The sequence below is a fragment of the Electrona antarctica genome (assembly GCF_951216825.1).
Source record: "Electrona antarctica genome assembly, chromosome: 8".
Taxonomy (NCBI): Eukaryota; Metazoa; Chordata; class Actinopteri; order Myctophiformes; family Myctophidae; genus Electrona; species Electrona antarctica.
The window spans coordinates 21867772-21890283 of NC_136789.1; the positions used below are offsets into that span (position 1 = coordinate 21867772).

The window sequence follows — 22512 nt, forward strand, 5'->3', positions numbered from 1 at the left end:
AAAGGAAAAACGGCAACACTGCAATTACTTGGTTTGTCTGAGACCGCAGTGATGTGCACATGCATGCACTGAACGACTGTACACACTAACAGCACACCCACTCACACACACACACTGAAAGACTGTGCATGCACGCAGCCACACACACACACACACACACACACACAGCTTGTTGGATCTTGGCTCGGGGAATTTGTGTCCACGTCTGCAGTTGTCTGATCCTTCAAGATAACACAGGCAGGCAGGTTTGGTCTGCATGCCCCTTTGTGGCCCTCATTCACTGTCTGCATACATACTCCACATCCTCCGTTCCACAGGTTTCCAATTCATACACACATCCTCAGATAAATACATTATCAAAATAACTTGCGTTCTTTTTTTTTAGTTTTTTACTACATGTTTCCATTCCAGGCTGATGGTCACACACCTTCCCCTCTAGCGTCTAGCTATCTGTCAGTCAGTCCAGACCCGTGGCACGTCTCATTTCTGCTTTCTTCCAGATTAGTATCTCCTCAAGCTTCAGTCACGGCGTCCTCCGCACTGTGGGCTACCGTGTTTTCTTGGCTTCATGTAACAAGCATTTCGTTAACCCATTAAGACCTGAGGCTGATTCTACAAATCCCTTCTAAATCAGTAGTTCTCTTCTGATTTTTCAATTTTTAAAAAAAATAGCAGCTGAGTCTATGTTGTGCCCCACTTTGAGCTTGTATATCTGCTATTTTTTTTTAATAGCAACTGCAAGAATCTAAAATGACACGGATGCTTATTTGGTTTTAATGGGTTCATGCATGAAGTGGTTGACCAGCAAAATTAGAATTATCCCCACCTCTATCTATTTACCTTATCGTAGCTATGGCGTATTGTTCTATCCCCCTCGGTCTCCCCGTGGAACTGAGCATTATCTTTGATTCATTCATCTTTATGCATCTCCTTTGCCTTCATCCAATGCATTGTTGTTTAGGATTTTGAATTTTTGATTAATGACATTTACTGCAATCAAATGTCACTGCTATTTGAATTTAGAATTGTGTACCCTAATTCCTATTTACAGACCCGGAGCACATTGATCTGTCTGTCAACTGGGGCCATTGTTATAATAATGTGCGGTTGTACAACTGTTCAGTCCTGTATTGCCTTGCTCAGCTCAAGTCGGATCACACTGTATGTGTGTTGCTTCACTCGCTTGACGTTAAACCCTGCCTTGCACAAGTCAGCCCAATTTTCTCGTGCTCCCTTTCCCTCTCTCTCCCTCTCACGCTACCCCCATCTCATCACGCTGCACAGTTACACATTTGCATGCTGACTGAGTAGGGAAACAACAGTTAATCAAACGTACCGATTTAATCGATTATTTAAAAAAGATGGTTGATTAATTTAATAAAAATCGATTATTTAGGGTAAAACAAAGTCGTATAGCTTATAAATCAGGTATTTGCTAATCCAATCGCTATCTTTGTGCCACACAGTTGTACGATGAAGTGTATAAAAAAAGGTTTTTAAACAGTGAATCAAATTAGATTTTCTTTGCATAGAATAATAATTGTTAAGAAAAGAATGAATAGTTTCAGCCCTAATGCTGAGCCTGCTCAGGTCTAGTAGGCTATGATAGAGTTGTATTCAGCTCCACTTTGCTCCGCGTTCAGGCTGACTGTGTCCAGTGACATCAGCTCCTAAAAATGCAGCCCTTCTGGGAATGACTGAGCCAGACATCCAGTACTCTGGTGGTGGGCCCATGCACCTCAAGGTGCTCCGTCTCCTTCCCACTGAGCCAGACATCCCACTGAGCCAGACATCCAGTACTCTGGTGGTGGTCCCATGCACCTCAAGGTGCTCTGTCTCCTTCCCACTGAGCCAGACATCCCACTGAGCCAGACATCCAGTACTCTGGTGGTGGGCCCATGCACCTCAAGGTGCTCTGTCTCCTTCCCACTGAGCCAGACATCCCACTGAGCCAGACATCCAGTACTCTGGTGGTGGTCCCATGCACCTCAAGGTGCTCCGTCTCCTTCCCACTGAGCCAGACATCCAGTACTCTGGTGGTGGGCCCATGCACCTCAAGGTGCTCTGTCTCCTTCCCACTGAGCCAGACATCCAGTACTCTGGTGGTGGTCCCATGCACCTCAAGGTGCTCTGTCTCCTTCCCACTGAGCCAGACATCCAGTACTCTGGTGGTGGTCCCATGCACCTCAAGGTGCTCTGTCTCCTTCCCACTGAGCCAGACATCCAGTACTCTGGTGGTGGTCCCATGCACCTCAAGGTGCTCTGTCTCCTTCCCACTGAGCCAGACATCCAGTACTCTGGTGGTGGGCCCATGCACCTCAAGGTGCTCTGTCTCCTTCCCACTGAGCCAGACATCCAGTACTCTGGTGGTGGGCCCATGCACCTCAAGGTGCTCTGTCTCCTTCCCACTGAGCCAGACATCCAGTACTCTGGTGGTGGGCCCATGCACCTCAAGGTGCTCCATCTCCTTCCCACTGAGCCAGACATCCAGTACTCTGGTGGTGGGCCCATGCACCTCAAGGTGCTCCGTCTCCTTCCCACTGAGCCAGACATCCAGTACTCTGGTGGTGGGTCCATGCACCTCAAGGTGCTCTGTCTCCTTCCCACTGAGCCAGACATCCAGTACTCTGATGGTGGGTCCATGCACCTCAAGGTGCTCTGTCTCCTTCCCACTCAGAAAAGATGGGTCTGATAAAAGAGGTGAAACCTCTAATATTCCACTAACTAAAACTAACTCTTTCTAAGAACAGTTCAATATTTCATATTTGCGACATTGAATTGAAAGTAATTTGTGGTAAAGGTTGCTATGAATGGCCATGCCTTAAAATAAAATACCGTAAGTAAAAAAATAAAACAAAATGTGAAAAAAATCTTTGCATTGTGAGCTTGTAGATTAATCGTACAATAAAGTGTATACAGTATGCATTCCTAATCCTAACCAGTTTGTTTCCAGACAGACATTTTTCTTTCTATGGTTTCTGTCTTCATTTTCCAGCCCACCATATCTAACTTGCTCCCCGAATTCTATAGCCGTTTCTCTGAGAAGTCCTTGTGGCTGTGAAGTATTATTCTGAAAGCTCACGCCTCCCACAGGCCTTGATTACTTAACTCCGCTGGAGAGGATGGGTTTTTCATCCTTTCAACGTATGGAAATACTTTACTGCTGTTCATTTGCATAAGAATGTGAAGGCTTTGACAAACCTATGGTGACATATCTCTTAACGCATTTTGGGCGGGAACCCCTTTTGGTGTTAGCATTATGTTATGTTTTAGCTATTGAAAAATAGCAGATCTACAAGCTCATAGCGCGCCACCGAGTGGCGCGCTACAAGCTTGTAGGTCTGCTATTTTTGAAAAATCAAAGAACCACTGACATAGAAACATAGCTTTTTCAGAAAACTGTCAGGATGTAGAAGACATTTTTAGAATCTGATCTCAGGTCAAAATTGGTTAAGCATGAGTGCATTTTCCAATTTCTCACATGCTGTCAGAGGAAAATCATGCTCCCGTCGAGTACTGTACTAACTGTAGCTAGTACAGTAGCTACATTTCTCTGTTCTACTTGACTTGATGATTTTCTTTGTCTTGGAAGAAATTAAATAACACGAAAGAAATGCAAAAGCCCTCTAGTGTTGAAGTGGCCTTATACAAGTCAATAAGATAATGTTAATGTATTTATTAGTCTATTAAATGTGTTGTTTTGTTTTTTGTTTTAGAATGAAGAGAAGCGCAACCTGACTTTGGGCGGCCATGTTGGATTTGATAGCCTACCTGACCAGCTGGTCAGTAAATCGGTCACACAGGGTTTCTGCTTTAACATCCTTTGCGTAGGTAAGTAGCTGTGTGTGTTGTGTGTTGTGTGTTGTGTGTGTGTGTGTGTGTGTGTGTGTGTGTGTGTGTGTGTGTGTGCGCTCACGTAACAAGTCCCACAACATTATTCTGCTGGTTTCTGTTCTGTAAATGTTCTTTGATCTCTTTGACAGATGTAATTGCTCAATGCACTTTACTGCGTTTAACTGAAACAAACCCAGCACTGTTGTCTTCTGCTATTCCCCTGACATGAGCGACATGTACATGCCTTCTAGTTGTATTGCTGCTCTAAACACTTTTGTCTGAGAGCTGATGGATTGCCCCCCTGTGAATCTTTCTCTGCTTGACTCTCTTCTTTCATTCTGCCTGTATCTATTCCCCCAGGGGAGACGGGCATCGGCAAGTCAACATTAATGAACACACTCTTCAACACCATGTTTGAGAACGAGGAGGCCAGCCACTACCAGAACGGAGTGTACTTACGACCGCGAACCTACGACCTTAAGGAGAGCAACGTCCATCTAAAGCTGACCATCGTAGACTCAGTGGGCTTTGGAGACCAGATCAACAAGGAGGACAGGTATGGGCGGAGCATTTCAACCTAGCCCGAGCACCAAATGCATTAGGATAATTCCAACATGGTTGGTTAACCTGTAGAAAAAAAGAGAACCTGAGGCCAATTCTACAAATGCCTTCTAAATCAGTAGTTGTTCAAAAATGTTAAAAAATAGCAGATGTACAAGCTCGCAGCACAGCACGAAGTGATGCACTGTGAGCTTGTAAATCTACAATTTTTTTAATAACCAATGCCTAAAATCTAAAATAACACAGATGCTTCCCTGGTTTTAATGGGTTAAAAATAAATATGAGATTGAATTATTAGAGTGGAGGGGATTCATATAATTGTATTATGCACAGATTGGAGATCCAGTTCAGAGAGATTCATGCGTATGATGTGGCCGTTTTTATGAGGGCCCTAGGAAGAGTAGTTGTTACCTTGCTAACAAATGCGGATCAAAATAAAATGTAATCAAAAGTAAGTACATGGAAAAGAGGCAATAACTAAATCATACAATGCACTTAAATATAATCGGTAATAAATCCCAACTCTAAAATAAAATGAGGTAGTCCATGAATGCAGGTCAATTTCATATTGTCAATGTCACTTTCACCATCCGGAACAGCAAGGCCATAATGCTACCTGGATTACATCCTGGTTTCTTTGGCGTACCACTGAGACAGACAGACAGACTGACTGACAAACCATTATCATTCAGTCCAGACCTTATTCCACGAGGGGAAAGAGGCAGGGCAACACTAACGGAGGACATACTTGAATACTTGGTTTGAACATTAGCTGTAGGACGGGGCGTTCTCGGTCTAGCATGGGGCTCCCGACTCACACGACCCACCCTCCAATATAGCCTCTCCTCTGTGGGGAGGAGGTGCCAGGAAGGCCATAAAACGCAACGTGACAAACCCTTCCGTCTAATGTGGATGGACGGGCTTCGAAAGGTCAGAAGAAGCATTCCACAGGGCCTGATTACTGTAAACAGGGCTGTGTCTGACAGACCATATGGATGTTTTTTCTCTGAGCCGTGTTGTTCAATCAGTGGAGATATTGGGCTAATTTCACCAGAACACTTGGTTAATTAGGGTATTTGTTATTATTAAAAATGTTACGTTGTTAATATGGTATTATTAACGCTGGTATAAATCGAATTACCTTTAATAAATTAAAGCAGGGTTCTGAGGTAAATATTACTGCTTAAGCTTCTGTCCTTGGGAACCAAGCACATTAGAAGTAAAATAGTACATGGTCACTTTCCAGAAACATGTTTGCGTCCATGTTTGGGTCCCCACCCAGAGTTTGAGTAACTCTGACATACTGTGTTTAAGTGAAGAAGCTGCCTGCCGTTGGAATGCAGGTCACACACAGTGTGGAGGAATCCTCTTAGCCCTGTGGGTAACCTACATCAAAAGAACAAGACCAATGGAAAGCTGAGAATATAATGTGTTCGGCTTTGCAATGATGACTGAAAAGTCTGAAATGTGGTACTACTACTACGCCTACTGCTACTTCAACTACTACCAACTACTAGGGATATTAAAATGACCCACTTTCGACAGTAAAAGTAGTAATTGAAAATATCTATTTTTTTGTTCGGTTCAATAAAGTTAGTGGTGGAAAAAATAGCCTTGCTCTAAATATAATAATACATTTCCGAATGATGAAGTGTTGAGTGCAGCTGGAAGTGACAGGTGGACAGAACAAAGCATCTGCCAGCATGGTTTCTGTCTGCTTTATAGGAGGAGCATTTACAGACTTCTTGTTACCTATGGGATAAAAGACGAAACGTGCAAAACGTATGGCTTATGCCGGGGCAATACTACCAATGAGATGACCTATTTACTTAGACAGCACCCCTGTTTGTCCGTTTGACAGCGCGAGGAGGAGAGAGTCGGACAGGCAAGACCAACTCCTTCTCCCTGCAGACTTTAAACTGCATTCCATGCAGATTTAGACAGGGCCAAATCCAAAAGCACTGGGGGGTTATAGTAAAAGATATACAGACGTTGATATCATTAAATTACTTGAGCTGTGCTCTCACCAACAATTCATAAACCGAGAAATGCATTATAACAACAATTGTAATATTACTTTTTGTTTGCTATTGTTAAATCATTGTTTTAGCTCATAGGTCTACATAGGAATCTAAAAAAGGCACATCAAGTCTAAAAGAGCCTGGTTAGTGCACTGTACATAATCTCCTTATGAGCCATAAGGACTTGAGTTTCACGTACGTGCACTAATATGTTAAAGTTGTAAGTCCAATTTTGAAAGTTTTTGGAGACTTATCAAACAACCCAAAGTGAATAGGATTACTGGAACAGTATTACAGTTAAATGTCTCTAACATGTGGACTAGCCCAAAACTGTGCCATCCCTTGGTTGGTTGACTTTGTAAAGTGTAAAAATGGGACCATTTCACATGTTCAGACCCTGGTGAACACTAGGTCTGTCAACAACACTGCTCCACAGAAGGAGTTTTTTGGCAGCCGTTCAATTTGCTTCCCAACACCCAAATGCAAGTTTCACGCTCTTCTAAGCACTGTGGTTTCATTATTATGGCATTGAACCAAACCAATTTGTTACTTAACTCATAAGTCACTCACTTTGTTCTTTTCTCTAGCGACAACACGCCTATGTTCCTTTCATGTTCATTTGCAATGCATGAATGAGAACACAAATATCTATGCTCCTGGCCACAGACATAAATCCTTAGTATTAATGTTGATCTCTCTGGCCGTGCAGCTACAAGCCCATCGTGGATTATATCGACACCCAGTTTGAGAACTACCTTCAGGAGGAGTTGAAGATCAAGCGCTCGCTGTTCAACTACCATGACACCAGGATTCACATCTGCCTGTACTTCATCGCTCCCACGGGCCACTCGCTAAAGTCCCTGGATCTAGTGACCATGAAGAAACTGGACAGCAAGGTATGTGTACATATGAACGCACACACACACACACACACACAGACGAGGGATTACTCTGAGGGGGGGAAAGCGCACACTCCCACACACTCCTTTCCCGTCTTTGAATGGCTTTTAATGACGATGAAATTTGAACTTCCTTTCACTGTGAGCGGTGTGGATTCACTGAGGCGTGGAGATCCCTGATCTTTGGGCCAGGGTGTGGACTTCTCTGTGTCCCTTTAGACAACAGGGGGAAAAGCCTCCCAGCTTCCATGTCATCACATTTCAAGAGGGCTATACGTTGGCTTTCTTCTAAGTCACCACATCAGAAGAATAGACATAGACCTTTATCGAGTACTTGGGATTAAGGGTCTTGTATCTGGAAGACTATATATAGGCCAATATCTATAGGCCAATGTGTGGATTTGGATGTGGACCGATTTTTCATTACACACATTCATGGACAAGGACATCAGTGAATATACTTATGTGCTTGTTTGAAGTCTAGCGTCTTGAGAATGAAAATACTGCAGCTGGTTATTTAATATAATTCAGAACAAGACAAGATATTGGATTTACAGTGACATTGAATCATGAAGACTAATGCACCATCATCATGAGCTAAGAGTTAACAGGAAGATATCAAGAAGACCGCCTATGAATCACTCTCCCATTCTTACCTGGGACTAACATTGGGACAGTTTGTGCTCAGGTCTCTAGTCTAAAATCACACCTGTGTGAAGTGAGGGGCGCTAATATATTAAAGTCTAACTCATGTTGATTAGGTGATGTAATCGTGATGTAACACACGGTGCCAACACAAACATTACATGCCATTAACAATAAAGAGACAATATGACGTACATTTTCCCTTCATTGTCAATGGCGTTTTTAAAACAGGACAGGACACACAAATTGATGTGGTTCATTCAGGGCAGTTGTGTGGGTAACTTGTACATTACCCTTTGGGCAGTGGATGCAAGGTCTGACATCTATACATCGACAGTGGGCTGTTGAGGACATGGTTACTGGATTGTTCTCAATTAGACATCCTCTCTCTCTGTGTGTGTGTGTGTGTGTGTGTGTGTGTGTGTGTGTGTGTGTGTGTGTGTGTGTGTGTGTGTGTGTGTGTGTGTGTGTGTGTGTGTGTGTGTGTGTGTGTGTGTGTGTGTGTGTGTGTGTGTGTGTGTGTGTGTGTGTGCTCGTGCTCATTACAACTGCAGTTTGGACTCAGCGTGGAAGTGGGGGGTGGGTATGTTGGGGGAGAAGGCAAAAGAGCGTGTGAGAGAGGACAAGTTGGCGAACGAGTAGAGGCAGGATGAGAGACCAAAAATAGATGATCATACTTGACCACAAAGTCATTCATCAGGACAGGAGGAGCGTGTTTTCTGTGACTGTTGAACTATGTTATTCAACTATGTACAAGCTGCTTTTCATCAGGGAGATGTGAATTCAGAAGAATTGGACAGATTGAAGTCACACAGCCATTCACTAGAAATGTAGGTAACTGAGATGGCCAATGAAAACTCAAGACAGAAATAAAAACATTACAGATACTAGAGAAATGCCAAAATTCTCTTTTTTGAGGGCTAGCCCCTCCTATGTCCAGCTTTGAGGGTCTGTGTAATCACAAACATTGTAGACAAAAGTGTGTAAACACAAACATTGAAGACAAAAGTGAGGACGCAAATTGTGATTGGCCAGAATGAGATGATGTATGATGATAAGAGCGCCCCTTAAATATAAATTTAATAAAATGTTTTCCTCAATTACTTTTGAGAAAAGTGAAAAGGAGATAGTGGCAATTAAATGGTGAAAGTTTAAAGTGCTGTTGTGAATGCTGGTCCATGTCTGCAAAGCATGTGTGACGGGGGCAGAAAGAGTGCAAAATGTGGCGAGAAGCACATTTTATTGGCTTTAAATGCAGGGGAATGATACGATTCATAATGCTATGTGTGAAATTCAACAAACCCGCTTACCACCCCCTCCCCGCTTACCACCCCCTCATCGCGTAAGTGACACTTATTTGCTCGCTTGCTGTAGCAGTGTTGTTCATTAGTCCAATGTGGTTCCTCCATTTTGCCGAGTCTACTTAATGAGCGATGAGGATGTTATGCTTGAATTGGCTTGCAGGTTGCATCAAACGAGGGAGATGCACACACAACGTATAATTAAGAAACTGAAATGAGTATATATACTGTGTATATAAGACAAAAACTCAACAAAAACTGTCTGCAATGAGTTGTGGAAGTCAGGATCAGGGGTGTATGAAGGTTTATGGATGTAGTGGCGAATATAAGATGGTATGTTGTGAATATAAAACCAGAGAAAAGGCTATGCAAAAAAAAAGCTGAGCTTGGTGAGGGCTGCAAGAACCGATTCGTTTTTAACACCGATTTACAGTACCGTATGACGCATGTCATTTCTTAGATACCACAAACGACTACTTGTTTTTCAGGGCAATAGCTACCATAATATAGTGTCTATTGTGAGGCAGTGATGTGATGACGCATCAAGACAAAACAGATGGCCGGGCTGTGAGCAAAACCTTGGCGGCTTTTTGCCTACTTTTGCCACCTGTCTCCTGATACCATCCAAAACAGTGGCAGCCTGGCAGCCCATTTCAACCAACTCTCGCTGTTGTCTTTCTAAAAAGCCGTACGTTTTTCAAAATTGACATTGATTTGCTTGAAGAAGATGACAAAAAATTCTACCTTTTGCCAAGTCTCTACACTTTCCAAAAGAGCAAAGAATAGAAGCTCACCTGAGCTAATGCTCTCCTTGTGCGAACCAAGCCATTTACCCTATTTATCTTTATCCCCTGTATGGCAGCTTACTGTACCTGAGACCTACACCGATGTAACACAGCTCACAAACACTAATGCTGTTTAAACACCAGTATGAGCCAAAGTATAGCCGCTTAACTCAGCCAAACCTCTCTCACTGTCGTAAGCCCCTGGGGTAAGGACGGAACAGATTTATTATGAAATATGAATGAAATAGTATTGACATGATTTGGTTTTATGCTGTTGCCTTGAAAGGTGAAACAGCTATTTCAGCTGTTTTGGCGAATGCGAACTGATCTGCAGCATTTCCAGTGCAGTAATATGCTCATTAGAGCACAGTAGTCGTGGCATAGGCATAAAATCTATACTACTACACACCAATGTGAACACGGACAAACGTTGATGCATCCCACTTTTGTGTTTATTCGGTACCCTCTTTCCAGACATGACTGAAGCAGCGTTATGATTTTGTCTAAAGTGCAACATTTTCTAAAACTTCTATTTCAGAAACATTTACTTAAAGAACCACTCGCCACTTTTCAACATCTCTTCACATAATTGGTCATCACTAATGTTCATGATAAAACACCACCATTTCTTTCTACTCAGTCTGTGTCTCATAGGAGAGCTGTGGGCAGTTCAGACACGCGTCCACCAGTGACATCATCGTTAGGCAGATTTTTTTTTAAACAAGATTTGTTTTACAATACATTTAGATTTTTATTATCGTGATTTTATTAACTTTTCAGGAAAATAAATCCTGCAGTTTCTATTAGCTTGGATTCCCCGTCGATGATGTCACTGGTGGACGGGTTTCTGAACTGCCCACAGCCCTCCTATGAGACACAGACAGAGTAGGAAAGAATTGTGGTATTTTATCATGAACATTAGTGAGGACTAATTATATGAAGATAAGTTGAAAAGTGGTGAAGTGGTCCTTTTAAGCAAACTAATAAATAAGCTTCAACACTATAGAGTGTATGCACATGCATAAAGTGAGTGGCAAAGTGAGATTAACATTGTTTAATGTCGTTTAAAGCAATTGTGTAGGACTTTTCTGTTTGGATGTATGGGCTGTCAAGGCCAGAAAATAGTTTCTTTGCCACTCGGTAGGCGTTCCTACATAACTTCCGGGTATGATGATGATGTCACACGCATACCCTAATAGGTTTCCAAAATAGCTGATCTACAAGCTCACAACAAATCGCAACACGAGATGTTGCGAGATTGTAGATCAGCTATTTTGGAAAAGTTTAGAAAATTGGTGAAAAGGTTTGCCTATAATAGGTATGCCAGGTTTAACATGGTAAAAAAGGGACACATTTGCTAATACCAATGTAGTCATGAGAGTCAAATGATGATCAATATATCTGTCTGATTGGCTCCGGTGATCCCTAGTTACGACTGACTTCAAGTTAAAGTTCTGACTGAGGGAAGTAATCCTTGTATACCGATCTTCCAGGAACAAGATGAGTCAATTCACTACTGTGCTCCAATTTGGGGTCATTTTGAACACTGATTGAGAGCATTTAAAAAATTAAACTTAAAGGGCACTCTTAACAGTGGGCTTTGTTTTTAATCCGAGAGCACTGCCAAAAGCGAGTCACCACAGGCCTATCAGCCAGCTGAGTCAGGAAGCAGGTTAGTAGACCAGAAAGCAGCCAACATTTCCTTCAGAGAGCGGCCCTTTGCTGTCAGAGGCGAGACAATGGTGTTTTTCTTGTAACTGGGGTGTGTGCCACTCACCCTATAAAGGATATGGTGGTCTGTAGATATCTGAGCATGCCATTGAGAGAATTATTGCAGTTGCTAGAGTCAGGCCTGTGGTTAAGAGGTGGCTAAAGGCAGGAAGAGAACCCAGCAGAGTGTGAAGAGACCAGAGAGTTATCGTTTTAAAAATGTGCACTGTACATTCTGCTTGTGGATAGCCTAGTGGATTCCAAACGTTATTTCTTAACTCAAGACCTGAGGCCGATTCTACAAAGGTCTTCTAAACAGTTAAAAAACTAGAAAAAGTGCCCTTCTGGGCACAGGTCTCCACCAGGAGGATAGGACTGTGTGAGATGTTTGGCAAAATGTTTAGGAGTAATATAAACATGTTTGCCTTTGATGGCAATTGGATGATTTGAGGCATTTTGTTCCAAAAATGAGTTTTGCAAAAATCAACCTGTTGGTGGCGCTATAACAGGCCAATGTGAAAAGGGTGGGATATATTCCTCAGCCTAGTAAGAAAATGTGTGAAAGATTTCAGGTAAATTGCATGCTGCGTTCATGATTTGAGGCTTTTGTTCAAAACGGGGCAATCTTGCAAACTGTGAAAGCCAATTATAGCCAATTAGGATGGAATATGAAATATCGGACAGATCCGACTTGAGCACATGACCATAGAGATACTGTGTAACGATTTGTGAGATTTTTGGATAGAATCTGGAGGAGTAATATCAAAAAATGGGTTTTACAAAAGTCGGCCTCCTGGTGGCGCTATAAAAGGCAGATGCGGAAAATGCAGGGCAAAGGTTTGTCCTTGGCCTCTAGGGAGTGTGCATGCAACGTTTCACGCAGATCGGTGCAGTTTTAGGTAAAACATGTGAAAAGCTGCCTCATGGTGGCGCTATAACAGGCCGTTCTGGAAAATGCGGGGGCAGAGGTTCATCGTTGGCATCCAGGGAGTGTGTGTGCAAAGTTTGGCATCGACCGGGTTAACGGTGCCGGAGATTAGCTGTTCACAGACAGACGGAAGGACGGAAGGACGGACACACGGACGGAGTGCAAAACATACTCTCTCCCCATGCCTTCGGCCTGGTGGAGACAAAAAGAGAGAGTATGTTCCTATATCAGTGCTTCTCACATTTTTTCATGTGAAGGACCCCCAAAATGATATGTATTTGGCCGCCGACCCCCATCTCAAAAACCTTTGTTCCAGGGACGCAAAGATTTGAGTTAAAATGTTACCTTTTAAAGGTACAATATATATATTTTTTTAAACATTACATTTTTAGATTGATTGATAGATACCTTTTATTATCCTGTGGGGGAAATCAGTCGCCCAGAGGTGGCACAGCAGTTAAGGTTACAGATAAAGAGAAAGGAAAAAGTGTCTCACTGTATCTTGTCCTAAAAGCAACATTTAATTATTGTCAGTGCAATGCAGTGTCCATTTTGTTTTCCCACCTGTAATTATGTCATTGACCATGGACCTCTAGTTGGGAAACTGGGATAGAGGAGACAAATAATTCTGTTGGAAATAGTTGTTGGCAAAAGTGTGCTCCCAGACATAAACCGTGTTATCGTCAGCCAACTCAAAGGATGAAACCCTTGTGTCAGCATATTACTGCAGGCAGGCGGTCTCACTACCCTGACACAAGGTAGCCTGAAGGTTGGGCTCGTGACAGGAAAGTCTCATTCAAATTCCTGGACTGAGTGGGAAAGGCTTGGTTTCCGCGTCTATCAACAACTTCTCTTGGAAGTGCTAACAAGGAGTCCTCCGGGAGACAGTGAGGCGTTGATGACTTGAATCTTGTGTGAATTCTCGTTAGTGATTTGGTTAATGCAGTCGTGTCTACAGGGCAGTACAGGGGAATGCAGACACACTGTGTGTTTGTTTGCTCCCCCTCCTCCTCCACTACGATTATTTTCATAATCGTTGTCTGTTGTATGTCTCTGTTGGGGTTCCTTAATTAATAACACAGTATTAGTAAGACCTGAGGCCAATTCTAAAAATGGCTTTTTTCACACTGTTATTTTTTGAATAGCCAACGCAAAAATCTAAAATGACACATGCTTTCCTGTTTTTAATGGATAATTCAGGTGCCGCCTATATTTGACTTAATTTGGTTTCAACTTTCTTTATGAGACAGTCCCAAAGAAATAGTGCCTTCCTAATCTCATTGACGGCAGTCGCTTGGCTCCACAGATTCCACACTGTATTTTATTTTTGTCCAGTCAGCGGCGCTCATTAGCAGGTCTGGAGGAGTTCCAGACCAAGCTAAACTAGGCCAAACCACCACAACATACCATATGCAGCATACTGTATGTTATTTTACCTTTAATGTACTCTGTGTATACATGCATTTTTAATGTGTGTACTCTGGCACACCCCATAACCCTAGCAGTGGTGGTGCCGTGGTGTAGTAGCATGTCTAAACACACACTATGGCGAGTGCGTATTCTCCAGAGGCGACCAGAAGGAGCTCATTCTAATAACAAGGAAACAAGAAATTTAAGGAAAAGACGTGCTGGACGCTGTCACTGGGTATGCGCCATGAGCCCATGACGCTAACTCGCACCGCTAGTTCGGTGCTGAAATAACAATGGAATCTATAACAGTCTGAGCGATTGTGACCTTTGTCATATAATTGGTTCAGGAATATAATAGAAGACAAGTTGTTTTCTAATCACTTGCTTTTCGATGTGCACAGTACAGAATTTTTTTGAGGCATCTTTTATTTCCCTGAGCCGAGTATTTTCTGGTCTGAAACAGTGTTTGTTCATAAGCTGTCCAGCCGACTCTCATAGACTCCAATGTTATTTCACCCACCTTCCGGTGTGAGTTTGCCACCCAGTGCGACAAATCTGCCGTCTAGAATTGCTGGATGGAGGAAATGGCGTCGGCGACCTTTGTTTCCTTGTCTAATAACAGGAAGTCTTTATGTGCCCTTTCTCTTTTCCTCCGTTTTCCCTCGTCTCTACCCTGTGTTTCTCTCTCGCTTACCGTCTTCCCTCTCCTCTCAGGTGAACATCATTCCCATCATCGCCAAAGCGGACACGATCTCGAAGAGTGAGCTCCATAAATTCAAGATCAAGATCATGAGCGAGTTGGTGAGCAACGGGGTTCAGATTTACCAGTTCCCGACCGACGACGAGGCTGTGACCGAGATCAACGGCTCCATGAACGTAAGCTCCACTCTGAAACTGACACACTTGCATTCTTATACATGCTGTATATACTGTGAGCGTAAGCTCCACTCTGAAACTGACACACTTGCGTTCTTAATTCTTATTTCTTATACATGCTGTATAATTGTGTACATGATCTACCAAAGGTCCGATATTTCACTTTTCAGGCCAAATAGAGCATCTGGCGATAGCACATAAAGGCCGCGCGCGCGCGATTGACCGTGCATGCGAGCATTTCGGCCGGTTTTAGGTAGATTACATCAGCCGTTAGCCAAACTAGCCAAAAGTTGTTACATTATGCTACATTAAACCCCCGATTATAGGGAATAAAACAAACCCGTCAATTCCGTCAACGGAAGGTTTGGATTTATTGATTCAATCCATCAATTGTAGTTCAAGGGTTAAGCTATTCATCCCCAAGAGGTCCCACAAAATTATCCCAACCCCCAGTTTGGGAAGCACTATTCTGGACCACCTTCCATCCTTTGTTGTTTGAACTATTCACCATGTGTTCGCTCTGTGTAGACTGAGCCAAAAGCACTAAGCCAGATCCTTGTTGGAAGAGCTGGTCATGCCTCCCGCTGTTCCTAAGTGTCTATTGAAAACCTGTTTGACGTGCAGACTAGAGCATCTTTTTGCTTGAAGGGGATATATATATATATTTTTTAGCTTAAGACATGCTGAGCTTTCAGCGCTGTCATAAAATACTGCATGCCCATTCCTTTGACAATAACAGGTGGACGCAAGGATGAGCGAGGTGTTCATAACACAGGCTGTGTAGCTGTTAACACATGTTGAAAATACTTTACATGGGTGGTCTGTGGTCCGCAGCTGAAAAGGATATAATTTGTGAATACTTTTCACAGATTGTTTAGTCCCACATCGTTCTACTGTAGATGAGTGCTGAGTGTCAGAGACGGTAATAGAAAATGATTGTAAAAGCCTTTATAATACCTGTGCTATGATGACAGGACTTAGAATGGAAGTAGTGGGGCTTTTTTCTTTGTTTTTTTTAAGACATTTTTGGGCCTTTTTGCCTTTTATCGATAGATATGTAGTAGGTTGACAGGAAACGGGGAGAAAGATTGGGGGGGATAGACAAGATAGCAAGGTTTTTTTTTTTTTTTTGCTTTTTCTGCCTTTATTGATGGGTTGAAAGTAATCTGACAGGGAATGGGGAGAGAGATGGGGGGGGGGGGTGAAGACACGTGGCAAAGGCCGTCGGGATCGGGAGTCGAACCCGCGGCACGCCGTCAGGCTGGCTCAGCAGACTAGGTGCCCAGACGGTTGAGCTAACCGTCCGACACGCAGCAACGTTCGTCGGGATCCGGTCTCAAACAGCCTTACCAGCCTAGGTGCCCGGATCACTAGGCCGGCCCGGGCCAGTAGCACAACCACACAAAAAGTTTCAATTCAAACCATTTCCATTGCAAGAATTTCAACCAGGTCATATACTGGACATGTGTGTGTGTATCCCTCCACATTCATGTACACACAACCAGGTCATATACTGGACATGTGTGTGTGTATCCCTCCACATTCATGTACACACAACCAGGTCATATACTGGACATGTGTGTGTATCCCTCCAGGTCATATACTGGACATGTGTGTGTATCCCTCCAGGTCATATACTGGACATGTGTGTGTATCCCTCCAGGTCATATACTGGACATGTGTGTGTATCCCTCCAGGTCATATACTGGACATGTGTGTGTATCCCTCCAGGTCATATACTGGACATGTGTGTGTATCCCTCCACATTCATGTACACACAGAACTGGAACATGAGTGCTGGTTTCCCCATTCTGTCACTCTCTCCATACTGCAGGAGGACGTTATGGGCCTCATAGCGGTGCATACTTTCCTTTGCCTTCCCTTCATAAATACATATTTATAAGTACATATTTTCCAGGGTTGTTAAGCGGCTCTGAAAATCAACCGCATTTGAAATGAACTTCATTAGTGCAAGTCAAAGTTATTTTGCAGGCAGATATGGGCCCCACACGCACACGCACGCACACAACAAATCGTGCACCAGAACCCATAACCACTTGATGAGATGGATGGAGGCCCCGCCCCACATATCGTAGTCCTGTTTATTCCTAGATGATGACATCATCGCCCCCAAGCTCACCGACCGTCCTGCAGAATGGCGGCTGTGCTGCTCGCCAACTGGTTTAAACTAGCCACCTAATTTTTGTGGTTGCGCGCCGGGCGTGTTTTCCTGGTGATGCAGCACTCTGTGGCCCAGCGGGAGGATAGTAACTTCTGAGAGCAATAAAGAACCGTGTGTTTAATCATGTCAATGCAAAATGCCTCCAAGCCCAAGTGGGCCACATGTTAAACGTAAACAAACGGCTCCGGCGTGGCTTGTATTGTGTAAACAACGTTCAACTCTGCGGTGTAGTCTAGTCGTGAAAAAGATAAGTTAGGAATTCCTGCAGTGAAATTGGTTTAATTTGAAAGTAAAATGTGAAGCTCTCTTCCATCCCTCTCAGTTCTCCAGTTGTTGGATTATTTCTCCACCAACAACATCTGTAAAAGCAGTCACATTTGGTGGCCACAACATAAAGTTGGTTGCTAGGGCGGTGACCGGGAAATAAACTCTTTTGAGGAAGTAAGAATCTGTTGCTAGGAATCAGGCCCAGGTACTGACTCTGGTTACACTTGTTGTAACCTTATTTATTTTTCTTTCATTTTCTTTTCTTTCTTGTTTTAATTAATTTGACCTCTGACCCCTACCAGGCCCATCTGCCATTTGCTGTGGTGGGGAGTGTGGAGGAGGTCAAAGTGGGCAACAAGACGGTGAGGGCCAGGCAGTACCCCTGGGGCATTGTGCAAGGTGAGTACCCTGACAAAAGGATTATTCAGGGAGGGGGGGGGGGGAAGAGAGTGTGAGTAATCTGTGTGTGTGCACGAGAGTTAGTTTTCCCATGAACCAAGGTGAGCAATTTTGGCCCGGAGTCAAGTAATGGTCAACATCTCTTTCTGAACCGTTAAGCCTGATTAATACATCGTTGTGTGCCGCTGTCTCACCCTGAAAAATGCTTCTGCGTGCAACCAAGTATACTGTAAATCAGGCCTTACAGCTGGAGGCCCCACTGGGGTCCATTTGGTTACATTTGTACACTCTCAGAATTAAATATATACTCAGGATTTTTACTGTGTTCTTGTTCTTATGTGGTAGGAGGCACAGACTGATAAATGAAGGCTGCATGAATGAGAATTGTCCTGGGACATTGCCCCTTGGCGGCGAGGTTCTGGTAGAATGCATGCTATAGGTTAATCACGGCTGGAAAAAATTAATGTGTATTAGTGGCCGCATTCTAGCGACTGCATATTGTTATGGGAATGTTGCGTGTACGTATATGCACGCATATGCCGTGCGTGCCGTGAATGTATATGGATGTTATCGTATGCCGGTCGTTGTCCTCCAGGCTCAACAGTGTCATTTGATAATGTCACATGCACAGTAGTTCTGTGAGAATATTACTGCTCTACTGGGATCCTTAATGGCCTCCTCCCAGAGTGCCCCCCCCCCCGCCCCCCTGGCCCCTTCTGCCTCACACATACAGTTCACCCCCTTCTATCTCTCTATCCACCCTCCCGTCTCTCACTTTCTTTTTCCCACCCATCCCCTTCTTCCTCTTGTCCTCTTCCCCCCCATGCACTCTCTTCTCTCTCTCTCTCCCTCCCTCCTGCTTTCCCCTTTCTCCTCCTCTCCATTATTCTCTGACCGACTCATTCCTCAACTCTCAGAGGACACTCCATGGTTATTTATAAACCCCGCTGGGTCTCTGAAGGGATGAACTCAGTTGGACTTCATCAGTCAGTATGGATATACAGTCCAGTCCAGCATTAAGACGGAGCTGTGCTGGCACCGGTTTGACTCCAAAGCCCCTCAACTACGACTTCATCTCTGCGCTGTTTGTCCATCTGCAGTTTTGGTCACATTTTTAGATTTTTTTTACTGTGGTCGTCACCCGGCTGACAGGGTCTCATGCATCTTAAAGATCTCACGGCCGAGCCAAGCTATTGGTACTGTATCATAATATGTCAGAAACTACATGGGTGGCAATAAGAAGTGGGATCAGATGAAGTCCCCCAGTTCCCCCCATGTTTCATTCTCTCACTGCTGTATTTATTCTTAAATCCATTCTTCTGTTCTTCCATCGCTGAATCTTTTATATGGTTTATGTGGTTTTGTTTTGTGTACCACGCTTTATGTTGCCAGTCATTTTTTATTGACTTTTTTATTTATTCTCCTTAAAGTAACGTTTATCATCATTTATCTCGCACACTCACGGGAGCAGTCTTTGCCGCCGACCATAATAGTTTTGGACTGATAGCATCTCTGGCACACCGCCGCTCACAGAAGACACTTTATCTGGAGGGGTCTCCATTTTGTCACACACTTGGCCTATTGATAGTAGGGTCGTCTGTGTTAATGAAAACAGTTTGTAGTAGATGCCAGATGTGGTATGGATGGGTTATTATGGTAACCCTTGCAGAGTCATGGGAAATGTTCCATGGCTGTGGGGAAGACAGTGGGGCGACTGTCTGCTGACAAAAGAAGTGTGTGAAAGGCTGAGTGTTTTATTTCCTCTTCATACTGTGTTATCTTTGAACTCCAGACAGATAGCAGATCTCTGCTATTTGTCCTCTTCCAACTCCAAGCGACAACTCTGTTCTGTGTGTCTGTGCGTGCATCTTTGTGTTTTTGTGCGTTTTGTATGTCTGCATTCAAATTTCAAATATGTGTTTTTGTCTATATTCTATAGTAGGCTATTTGCCTACCTACCTATCTTGTGGTTGTGCATTCCTTGGCTCTTAACCAGGCTTCAGTGGTGGCAGTACAGACAAGACCAGATGGGCTGTAATGATTAAAGCGACAAAGTTATGAGAGCTACTTCGATAACAGTGGTACACCATGACAAAAGTAGCTTCACTGTCTAAACATTGGCTTTGTACAAACCCAATAAATTGGCCTAATATGTAAGCTGTGAGTCTGTCTGTCTGTCTGTCTTTTTCTCTCTGTCTCACTCACCCACTAGTTTGATCTGATCTTCCATCGATCTTCTATCTCACCTCATGCCACCTGTGAGATCTTAGTTGAAATTAGCACAATTATGGCTAAATGGCCATTCTATTTTTCTTCTTCGCCAGGTATGAATACCTGACGAAGACCCACAAGGGTTGAAACGTTGTTCAATAAATAAATAATTTTCCTGGGAGCAGTGAAACAGTCTGCGGACATCCCTTCCTTTTCATTGTACGTATATTTTTGACCAGCACCTGTAGCATTTCTGGAGATGTGCGTGCTTCCTGTTGGATCCTATCTCTATTGCTTAACATTGTAATCATGATCATAGTCATGGATAATGTTTGGTGGGAAAATATGTTTTTGTGATTTTCTTTAATGACTTTGTTGCTCATTGCTCATTGTTCTTCCATATCCCTACAGTATGTGAGGAGATGAGGTATAACACCTCATCAAATATCGTAAGGCGTTTTAATCAGATGGCAAGTTTCTCCATTATACTTTTTTGAAACAAGATTTCTGATTACTTTTGATTAATTGTGCTGCCGTAGTCCGTCCCCACTCCTTGCCGTTTTCCATGCTAACTTAAACACTTAACTTAACTTCTAGATCTACAAGTTAGCTTACTATAGTTAGGTTGTAGATCTGCTAAATAATTGCTATAGCATTTTTCAGCTATATTGACAAGTCCAAAATTGGGACACCAAAACAGGTGTTAACGTAATATATTACATCATATTATTATATTGTTTACATATTATTGTAACTTTGCAAATGCTGTTTTAGCATTGTAAGTGTGTTTTAGTTGTATTGTACCCAGTGACTGTGTGGTACTGTATGCTATGAGTCAGTATATGTTGGGCTTGCTTTAAATCACGTTCTAATTGCCTCTTGTTCCTTCTTTCTAATGAAACCACATTGTCGGTGATCTTTCATCCCCACTGCTCCCTGCTATCGCTGGTATTTAGATTGAGAGGATGTATCCCTGCTCCCTGCTATCGCTGGTATTTAGATTGAGAGGATGTATCCCTGCTCCCTGCTATCGCTGGTATTTAGATTGAGAGGATGTATCCCTGCTCCCCTGCTGTGGGTTCATGGCTGGTATAGGTTCACCCCCAGCCTGCATTCTGCACATCCAACGTAACCTCCACCCCAATTATTTTGCCCAAGATCATCTCCTCTATCTCTCTGTTCCTTAGCTATTTAACCTCGACTCCACCCGCCAGTGCGACTGCAGATCACTTCATTATAATTGTTTTGTTTATATTGGGTTATTAAAGGAGCATTCAGTGATTTGGGTGATTTGGAAAACCACCCAGTCCGCCCCGGTAACAAAATGTGCACATGCACACGCTCTACAGTGGGGGGAAGTGCAACAGCAAGTGCACCAATGCCCGCCCCCACACATGATTGGAGGAAGGCCCCTCTCATCCATTGGATGAAGACTTTGCCACCCGCCACCAAAACTGAAACTAGGGTTTTTTTTACCCCAGGGGCTCACTGGGGACAGGGAGGAACTCCTTATATGGTCAGCACACTCTATAGTAGGGAGGATTATCCAAAAAAAAAAAAAAAAAAAGTGATATTTGAAGTAAATCAGCAACTAGTCATTTTATTTCAAGATGCACATCATGCCACGCTCTCAGCTTGTAGATCACCTACGGTATGTTCAGTGTGAGACAATGCACGACTAAGTATACATCTGGTGTAATCAATGGGTGTCGTAGTAGGGGATTGAGGCACATTGAAAGTTAGGCTCTACTAACGAGTTTCCAATTGCCCAGGTAGTAACTTTATTGGCCTTGTGAGGGGAACAAAATAAGGATATTGTGGGAAGGAGTGATTATGTTTTTTAAGGGAGACTAGGGAGTAATATCCTCTTTATGAGGGATTTGCCAGCAAAAGCTAAGACTCTTGGGAGCCATGAAGGTCATGACGGGGGTTGTTGTTTATGTCTTACAGTCACGACCTCCAGGCACAGTGACAATAATTGCACAGTATGTATGTTCTAGAGAGACGTTATTAATAGATTTAGAGATGGGGCATCCGGGTGACGTATAGCTGAAACACTCGCCTACCACTGCAGAGACCCAGTTTGTCTCCGGCTTGGCCTTCTCGCTCCAACCAACACAATTGCATGGATTCAAGTTCTCAGTTGCCACGGTTGATTTCAGTCATTTGGATTTTGAGAGATCTTCTTTTAATCCATTACGGGTGCCGAAAAAGGTATACATGAACTTGTCGCTCCTACTGGTTGGTTGAGGTACCTGTTCTGCAGTGGAGGGGAATTAGAGAAGATGGTGAAGCTCCTTACTGTTGGGTGAAAAGAAGCAGCAGGTCACTGGAGGTGGTGTGTGTGTGTGTGGGGAGGCTTGTGGGTGTCTCTGTTAACCTCATTCTGGTAGCATCGTCCCACCACCCTCCTCCTCGGTTTCCTTATCACCTGATGGTGTGAAGACAGCCGTAGCAAGTACCAAACAGTGGCAGCGTTATGA

General features: G+C 43.4%; 1 protein-coding gene across 1 annotated transcript in view; it reads left to right on the forward strand.

The window, feature by feature from the left end:
- The window catches only part of septin8a (septin 8a), a 40005-nt gene that overhangs the window by 8339 nt on the left and 9154 nt on the right, over window positions 1-22512 (forward strand). The window contains exons 2-6 of the mRNA XM_079507324.1: window positions 3717-3831; window positions 4195-4390; window positions 7126-7312; window positions 14809-14970; window positions 17722-17818. Coding sequence (XP_079363450.1) covers window positions 3717-3831; window positions 4195-4390; window positions 7126-7312; window positions 14809-14970; window positions 17722-17818 — 757 coding nt within the window. The remainder of the gene's footprint in view (window positions 1-3716; window positions 3832-4194; window positions 4391-7125; window positions 7313-14808; window positions 14971-17721; window positions 17819-22512) is intronic.